At 39.8% G+C, this 9476-nt stretch overlaps 1 protein-coding gene across 1 annotated transcript; it reads left to right on the top strand.

Moving 5' to 3' along the window:
- The first annotated feature begins 41 nt into the window (after positions 1-41).
- On the top strand, positions 42-5046 carry LOC109827422 (beta-galactosidase 11-like). Its single transcript, XM_020394438.1, has 19 exons — positions 42-324; positions 425-520; positions 619-731; positions 816-882; positions 989-1081; positions 1177-1326; positions 1404-1498; positions 1604-1709; positions 1798-1882; positions 1962-2080; positions 2310-2477; positions 2560-2741; positions 2825-2934; positions 3037-3146; positions 3229-3336; positions 3416-3517; positions 3679-3824; positions 3904-4249; positions 4684-5046. Exons 1-19 carry the CDS (start codon positions 154-156, stop codon positions 4852-4854), a joined length of 2538 nt encoding a protein of 845 aa, XP_020250027.1. The 5' UTR covers positions 42-153; the 3' UTR covers positions 4855-5046.
- The last annotated feature ends 4430 nt before the right edge of the window (positions 5047-9476 follow it).

Genomic DNA, 9476 nt, shown 5'->3' with positions numbered 1-9476 from the left:
ATCTCTCCTCCCTCACCTCCTCTTCAAAAAAGACCCTCTCCCCAGACTTCAACTTTCAACCACAAGCATCACCAAATCCTTCCAATCTCTTGCATTCATGTGCACCCTATAGTTTGATACAATACTATCGTATAACATATAGTTTAGGCCAAAATGAAAATATCGAGATCACCGAGTCTTCTCTGCCTTTTCGCTCTTCTATGTGCCAATGTAGCTTTGGCTGAAAACAAACCAGTGACCTATGATGGCCGGTCATTGATTATCAACGGAAAGAGAGAGCTTCTCTTCTCCGGTTCAATACATTACCCTCGTAGTGTCCCTGAGGTAAGAGTTGGTCATCTTCTTTTTCTGGCTACTGTATTAGTGCTAAATTATGCTACTTTTCTGATGTTTATATGTTTTTTCTTCTTGTTTGGATGATTAGATGTGGCCTGACCTTATTAGAAAAGCTAAGGAGGGCGGGCTCAACGTGATTCAAACTTACGTGTTTTGGAATGGTCATGAACCAGAAAAGGGCAAGGTAGTTGATTCTGTTGATAATTTGTGCTTAATGTATCTAGTTTCGCTTTTAGTTTTTGTCCACCTTCATGCGTTGGGTTTTTTTTTTATCCCTTACAGTACTATTTTGAGGGGAGGTTCGACTTGGTGAAATTCGTCAAGGAGATTCAGAATCAAGGGATGTATTGCACATTGAGGATTGGTCCCTTCATCCAGGGAGAATGGCATCATGGGTATAAATTATTTGAGTTTTTATTTGATTCTATTTGTTTGATATAAGTCCAGTGTTTATCCTAATTTTGTCGAATACATTTCAGAGGATTTCCGTTTTGGCTAAGGGACGAGCCTGGCATGGTCTTCAGAACCGATAACAAGCCATTCAAGGTGATACATCTAATAAAATTGAATTTATGTTCATATGGAGAAATAAATATCACCACGTGAAAAATTATAGACATAAGTTCTTATGCGAAATTTTTAATGTGTGCAGTACTATATGAGGAGGTTTCTCAAGTACATAGTCGATATGATGATGGAGCAGAAACTGTTCGCTCCTCAGGGTGGCCCCATTATTCTAGCACAGGTTAAATTACACATCAAATTTCTTTGGTCGCCATCCAATTTTCAATTAATGTGCTTCAAAGTTTTGATGATATGAAATTTTTATGCTATTGACAGGTAGAAAATGAGTATGATATGGTATTAGACGCGTATAAACGTGCCGGTTTAAGGTATGTTAAGTGGGCAGGAGACCTGGCCATTAATTCAAAGGCTGATGTACCCTGGATTATGTGCAAGCAAAATAGAGTCCGACCCTCGGCACCAATTGTGAGATTTATATACAACGTCGCTTTGTCATTTGATTCTATACTGTTCGAGTGCTTATTGGGGAGGGAAAATTGCAGATAAATGCATGCAATGGAAGGAACTGTGGTGACACTTTCAAGGGTCCGAACAACCCAACTAAACCCGTTATTTGGGCTGAGGACTGGACTGCACAGTCAGTTTTCTTCTCCTTTTAGGCATTTCCTAATCAAAATTTTATAACTTATTTTCCTTTCTTTTCTAAATTTAATAGGATATTAATTATTGATGGTCATTTTAGATTCCGAGCGTTTGGAGACCCTCCATCTCAAAGATCAGCTGAAGATCTTGCTTATGGCGCCGCACGTTTTTTCTCCAAGAACGGGACGCTCATAAACTACTATATGGTATTATGTCTCATTTCATTTTTAACTTATAAGTTCACAGACCGGTTAGACTTTTCGACCTGATATGTGTGTTTCTATTCTGTGACAGTACCATGGAGGAACCCATTTTGGAAGGACTGGTGCTGCTTTCATGTTGACCCGATACTATGATGAGGCCCCTCTTGATGAATATGGTATCCTTTTGTTAAATCATTTCCCAACAAACTCATTGTATCTCAGTTTATTCTAATGAGATGATTTTTTTTTTTTCAGGACTTTTGAAGGAGCCCAAATGGGGACACTTGAGGGACTTGCACCATGCCTTAAAGTTATCTCAAAAGGCTTTGCTCGAGGGTGAATACTCGAACGAGACATTGGGAGTGGAACTCGAGGTACAACATTGACCAAGTATTGGCAAATTGGACTGACTACCCTTGTAGTTCTGTTGTTGCAGATAGACTTCATGAGTGAAATTTTTCTTGACACTCTTCGGGGTGTCTATCTGCAACAATAGAACTACAGGGATAGTATGTTCAATTTGGGGACAGTACAGGGGACCTGTCCACAATTAACCCTATTTTCAATTATTAATGCAAGAATGTTGGTTTCAATTGATCATAGGCTCGTGTGTACCAAATCCCTGGAGAGAAAATTTGTGTTGCTTTCCTCAACAACAACAACACGAAGAGGGATGGCACCGTCACCTTCAGAGGGCAAACGTATTTCCTCCCGCGCCGTTCTGTCAGCATTCTCCCCGACTGCAAGACTGTGGTCTTCAACACTCAAAGGGTAATAAACTCAATTCATAACAGGGAAAATTAAGAATATATGCGGGAATAGTAAGTGACTTTGTTCATGTGATTTTTTTTAGGTGATTTCGCAGCATAACTATAGGACATACGTTGAGTACGAGGCATTCCGAAAGAAAAATGTTTGGGAGATGTACACCGAGGAGATTCCAAAGTTTTCAGAGAGCCAAATTATTGGCACCTCACCAATGGAGCTCTTTAACTTGACTAAGGATGAGACCGATTATGTGTGGTACACTACAACGTGAGTAAATATGATTCCCTTCTTACTGAATTTATCATTTTAGACTAGTGAATTTTGATATGTATCGTGACGATTCATTGCAGTTTTAATTTGGAGGATGATGACTTGCCAATGAGGGAAGATGTCCATCCTGTTGTCCAAGTTGGCAGCGAAGGACATGGACTGTTGGGTTTTGCCAACGGTGAATACATAGGTAATGTTTCTGTAAACTGCGTTTTTTTTTTCCCTCTTTATCCAAGCTAGTTTTGACGAGAGGCAAATGTGTATGCTTACAAGAATAATGACATAAAAACAGGAGAAGGTCATGGAAGCAGGGAAGAGCAAGAATTTGCTTACAGTAGGCCTATGAAACTGCATGCTGGAGATAATCAACTTTCCTTTTTGAACGTTGTAGTTGGACACCCGGTAAAGTTTTTGAACAGATAGAGAGTACCAACCCCAATATCTTCTACTCACAATTTGTATGCTTCTTGTTTTGTACTTGAAGGATGGTGGAGCATATTTGGAGCACAGGAAAGCTGGAATGCGCACAGCTGCAGTCCAAGGACTTAACACTGGAACAATGGATTTAACGGTGAATAGATGGGGTCACCAGGTAAATATTTCGAACATGTTAGATTTGAAGACAACTTATATTTTTCACAGGAGTTCTAATGTGTTAATTAACTGAACAGGTTGGTTTATTTGGAGAGAAGCAACAAATATACACCCAAGACGGTCTCTCCAAAGTCCAGTGGAGAGAGTCTGAGAAGAACAAGCAGGTTACTTGGTACAAGGTACAGTACCATCATAATTGAAAAACCTTGTGTGAAAAATATATAGAATGGTTCTCACTTTTTTTTTTTTTTTACTTTTAAATTTTGGCTTCAGAGGTACTTTGACGCACCTCATGGCGTCTCACTTTTTTTTTTTTTTTACTTTTAAATTTTGGCTTCAGAGGTACTTTGACGCACCTCATGGCGACGACCCGGTGTCTGTAAACTTGACAACCATGGGCAAAGGAATGGTCTGGATAAATGGTGAGAGCATCGGTCGTTACTGGGTCGATTACCTCAATCCTTTAGGAAAGCCTTCTCAACATATGTGAGTGTCAATCTCTTAAACACACATCGTAGGTAAATGAGAAATTTGTTTGAACTTTTTTCTTCTTGTAAATATCCAGGTATCACATTCCCCGTACATTTTTAAAGAAGAAGGACAATCTAATGGTGGTTCTTGAGGAGCATGGAGGAGATCCAGAGGGAATAGCGCTTGAGGTGGTGAAGAGAGACAATATATGCACGTCTGCGTCCCAATTATATCATGGAGATGTTGAGCAATTTAAATTAGAGGGTGGAGTGACGCAAAGATTCTATGATCTTAAACCAATATCTGTTCTTCAGTGTGGTCCGAAAAAAGTTATAAAATCCCTCGCTTTTGCGGATTTTGGGAACCCTAGGGGCGCGTGCGGTGCATTTGTTTCTGGAAACTGCACCAGCCCGATGACGACCAGACAAGCTGTTGAGAAGGTAAATTTCATATGCATGAACTTGGGGACAAGTAAACTGATCTGAACTTTAGTTGGAATACTACACGAAATGATTGTACAAAAAAAAATTCAGCTTCTTGAGCTCAACTCTTGAATTTATCTCCTGATCCGATAAGGCCATGTCTGGAAATGGATTAATATGCATTTAACTACTTACACTTTTACGTACGTATATGTGCTACGAATTAATCATGTAATGAAAACAAGTGACCTGATCTAGTTACACTTTTAACATCTGAAAGGGTTCACTGCACATGGACCCCCTATATGAAATGCATGCCTAGAAAAGAATCCATATGCATGACCTACCTACATATTTACATATCATAAGCTAGTTGGGCTAGTATATGAAACGATCATATATAGCAGCCAAATTCTTAAGCTTTCATCTAGCTTTTTCTCTATTGAACCCAGGCGTGCTTGGGCAAGAATTCATGTACGTTGGAGGTGAAGCCGGAGCTCTATGGTGCTGACCCAAGGTGCCCTGGGACAAAGGCCACTCTTGCGGTCCAAGCGAAATGTTCACGTCGTGGGAAAAAGGCTGCTTCTTCTGAAGATGGCAATTCTCAAGAGGCTGGAGACTAGAAACCTTTAGTTTTTCTTTCTTTTGATGTGTTCGTACCGAGGATCTTCGCCTTGTATTTTATCTTATACCGACAACTAATTAACGCCAGTAATAATATCTGGCGCGCGGATGGCTTAGTTAGAATGTGTGCTTTCTTTGTTTAATACGAGGCATGTTTTTTCTTTGAAGAGGAATTAATTGTTGCTTGAGAATTTTGGATGGTGCTGAAATTGATAGAATGTTGTTTGGGTGGAAAGTTGATTTCATTGAAGAATCTATTACAACTTTGAGCGTTACAATAAATTCAAGAAACTAGTCTTTTTATAAGACTTTTAGCACAATGAAAATAAATTACAACTTTTTTTCAAACTACACACAATAGATGTTTATCGCATATTATTTGCGCGGGATCGTTACCGGTGCTAGGGTTTATCTGTGGACTGCCTACGGATTGGATCCGGTTGGAAGAAGTATTGATAGAGCTCCTACTTCACAAAGGAAGTATTCGCTGAAGTACTGATATCGACCAAGCGAAATTAGTACTCTTCTCGAGATTAAGACCAAGCCTAATCTCAAGGAACGGGGGTACGGGGCTTCGGATCCTCCGAAAGACTTCTTCTTTATGCTGAAGTTCACAGGGATCTAGTTAGCCTTCTCTGAAATTCCGTGCTCCTTGACTCCTCAATCCAGCATCACCTCGTCCTCTTTATAAAATTCTAGATCTCTAGAATGAAGGCATTGAGCTTATATTTATAGGGCCTCGGATACGGGTATTATTGGCCTTCTTATTTTGATGATGATTTACAAACAATTTACATCTAATATTATTTGTCTAGTATTTGTGTTTTATATTTATTCTAGGCAAACAATATGTTGGAGGATGGATGGAATCGAGCATTCACGATCATATCAAATGGAGGTTGGCGGAATTATAGAGTGAAGCATTACAATTCAAGTTGAAGATCCAAGTTCAAGCTTCATCCGCAAGATTACCAAGAAGAGCTTATTGAATATCAAGATCATAGCTTGGATAATTTAGTTTAGGTGTTATATTATGTGTGTTGGTACTTTAAGCTCAATATAATATGCACACACATTTTATTGGTTTCTTTGTATATATATGTAGTCATATATATATACAACACAAGTTTTGGATTTCATGTTTATAAATATGAAATTACATATTTCATATTTATTATTATGATTTGGTTTAACTACTTAGATATGAAACAAATATATTTTCATATACATACTCATATGTTTCATTTTCTATTGTATTTGTGAAATATTATTTTCTCAGTTTATAGACTTAACAATCATTATATGCATCTTTTATTAAGTCTACAAAATTATTTTGTATTGTTTCAAAAAATGGTTAAGCTAAAATGTCAAAACTCATATGTTTGCATTTTTATGTTTTGGACTATTTTGCAAAATAGTGATATTTTTCATTTGGGAGGTCCTTTTTGAGAACCAGATTTTGTAGCATGTGTATTATCATGTCTACAATCATTTTTCAAAGTTTTATGTTTTTTGGAATTTGTTTGATATTTTTTAAACAGGGTTTTAAAATCAGAAAACTATTTCAAACCTGTCTTTTTTCATATATCAGTTTGCGGTCGACCGCCACGGTCGACCGCCCCTGAGTCCAGAGACTCAGTATGTTTCTTGATGGCTCGCGATCAACCTTGACAGTCGACCGGATGCAGTCCAGAGTGTTTTGCGGTCGACCGTCTGTTGTCCAGAGCCAAACCCTGGCATTTTTGTTGCTCGCGGTCGACCGCTGATCTCCCAATGGCTAGTTTTGGTACAGAATCAGATTTTTAATTCTTGGGCTTTTTGGTCTTTTCCTTTGGGGTTTTGGCTGAGATTTTGGAAGGCTATATATACCCCTTGCTCTCATCTTTCTTGGACAACAAAGAGAATGTTTTAAAAGAGGTTTAACAAAGTTTTAATCAAGGGTTTAAGTTTGTTTAAAGTGTGTTTATAAGCTTTTAAGCATTTGAATGTTTCGGTTTTGTGAATCAATTCCATAAGAGCTTGAGGAGATCATCTATTGAAGTTTGAGCTTCCAACTATTCTCCCTCCACCTCTTGATCTATTGAGAAGTTTTCTAAACTCTTATCTAGCTTTACATTTACTTAGTTATTTGATTATCATTCTTTAAAGCTAGTTTTTATATTGAGTTTAGATTTGATTATATTATCTCATTGTTACACACACCCACATTAAGCTTTTAGTATTTACATACATAGTATATTGGGATTGTGAGAGATTGTAACATTGAGTTGTGATTAATTAAGTTCTCGCCTTGTATTAGAGAACAAATCATTTGTTGTTACATTGTGAGATTGTAAAGTTTTCGGTGAGCTAGAAAACCGAGTGTGAGGAGTGAACGTTGATCGGTGAGTGTTGAAAACCGACATTGTGAGTGATTGTGTACGTTGATCGGTGAGCGTTAAAAACCGACATTGTGAGGTGTAAACGTTATTCGGATGAGCGTAGAAAACCCGGTTGTGATAGTGGATTTCTCCCCGGGAGTGGGGAGTGGAGACGTAGGACGGAAGGTCCGAACTCCGTGATCATATCGTTTGTTTGTGATTGCATTGACGCATCTTTCTTATGCTCATATCTTATATCACCTTTGTATATTGCTTGTTGTTTATATTGCCCACTATCTAGTTTAGTTTGTTTACCTTTGTGTTCATTGTATATCCTCGCATATATCTCATAGTATATATCATTGCTAGGATATTACTCTTTCTTCATATTGATTATTCTTGCTTGTAACATATTGTATATCTCTCTTGCAAGAATAATTTGTTAATTAGTTTTAATTGGCATAAAATTAGATTAGATTAGCATAAGACCCTAATCACCCCCCTCTAGAGTCTAACAGACGGGCTCTTGGGCTTCAATTCGTCATCCGAGGTGGTCAAGTGCAGGGGGTTTCCCATTATAGGAAGGCTCTGACTTATCGCGAGGGTGTGTGCGACCCCCAGCTCGGGTGGTTGCTCGGGGTTCAGTCACCGGACCCAACCCTCTTGGTGACCCGCGTGTGCGCAGGTCACCTCTCGGTGACCCGTGTGTGCGCAGGTCACCAAGTGATGACTCACGCCCCACGCAGGTTTTGATCTTTTGGTGTTTTTCGACTTTCCCGAACTTGTACTCTCCACTGTTTTACGTATTTGGTTATCTTGTTGACTTGTACGCTTTGTTAACTTATTTCATACGCTCGTTAGCTTCTTTACGGCTCTTGAAGCTGACCGACAAGCGCGGCGAGCACTTGGAGCTGACCGACAAACGCGGGCCACTCGGATAATCCTTCTTGACTCGGATGATGATGTTCATCGTCTTCTCTTTATCTCGATCTGCGTGCGGGAACCTACTGGCATTTTTAGACGCCTATAGATAGCCCCTTCAAAGTATTTCAGCCTCATTCTTTTATAGAGGAGTCTGAAATGCTTTGGATGTGATAGGGCCCCCACCTTCAATCGGTGCAAAATAACCTGTAATTGGCTTTAGTTCTTGACTTCGTTATTTTTCAATCTATTCGGTATTTCGTTGACTAGCTAAAATTCTTCCGGTATTGCGTTTATCGTCTGGCCGTTGTCGAAGTCTCGAATTGAAACTAATGTGTTGGTTTTTTTTTTTTGAACATAGCTCATGTTGTTGAGTCGACCTTGGACTAATTACATTCGTCGGGGATTCATATCCTTTGAACAAGGGTTGATTCAAATCATGTTTCGGTGAAACCGACCTTCAACACCACGCGTTGATCGGCGTTGACTTTCATCGCAACACGTTGACCGACGTTGACCTAGGGTTACACGTTGGTCGGCTTTGACCAAGGATTTTATGCTGACCGTCGTTGACTTTCATCGCAACGCGTTAACCGGTGTTGACTTTCATCACAACGTGTTGACCGATGTTGACCTAGGGGCACGCGTTGATTGGTATTGACTTTCATCGTAACACGTTGACCGGCGTAAACACGGTTTATACTCATACGTCAACTGGAGTTTTAGGAATCGGTTTAGCCTCGTGTACCCGTTGAGGTTGCCAAGTTATCCTTAAGAATATTACACGGAACATTCTTCAGAAACTTCCCGTCAATGGTGAGAAACAGTTTAGACCCGTATACCCATTGGAGTGGGAATACGGGTCCCGAATGCATCGAAGATGAGTGAAAGCGGGCGAAAATACCGTGAAAACCACCGTCAGACCAACCCCGCGTGTGGGTCAGGTCGAAGTGACCCACACTTGCGCGGGTCAGGTCTATGTGACCTGCGCTTGTGCGGGATACCCGATGGTGACCCGCATGAATGTGGGTCACACCTATTCGACCCGCACAAATGTGGGTCATGGGGGTCAAGGGTTTAAAAAACCCAGACTTTTCTTTTCTTCTCCTTTGTCAATTTTGGAACTCCTCCTCTTTTCTTCTTCAAGCTTCGGTTCAGAACTTCTACTCCATCAAAACTCTTCCTTCTAAGGACTCCTAAACCCCAACATCTTTATAAAAGGATTTCTCCACCTTCCTTCTGCGTCCTCTCCTTAATTTCGGTTCAATCCAAGAGCTAGGGTTTCTGTTAGCAGTATTTGGGTTCGATCAATCTCCTGTGGGTTTCCAAGTCCCTTTGCT

Source organism: Asparagus officinalis, unplaced genomic scaffold (assembly GCF_001876935.1).
Source record: "Asparagus officinalis unplaced genomic scaffold, Aspof.V1 AsparagusV1_Un195, whole genome shotgun sequence".
Taxonomy (NCBI): Eukaryota; Viridiplantae; Streptophyta; class Magnoliopsida; order Asparagales; family Asparagaceae; genus Asparagus; species Asparagus officinalis.
This window is presented reverse-complemented; position numbering and strand designations above follow the sequence as displayed.

Bases quoted from the DNA above. Each gene is read 5' to 3' on its own strand.
- LOC109827422 (XM_020394438.1), top strand. From the start codon at position 154: ATGAAAATATCGAGATCACCGAGTCTTCTCTGCCTTTTCGCTCTTCTA. The intron at 325-424 runs GTAAGAGTTGGT...TTGGATGATTAG, and splicing joins ACCCTCGTAGTGTCCCTGAG to ATGTGGCCTGACCTTATTAG. The intron at 1,082-1,176 runs GTTAAATTACAC...TGCTATTGACAG, and splicing joins GCCCCATTATTCTAGCACAG to GTAGAAAATGAGTATGATAT.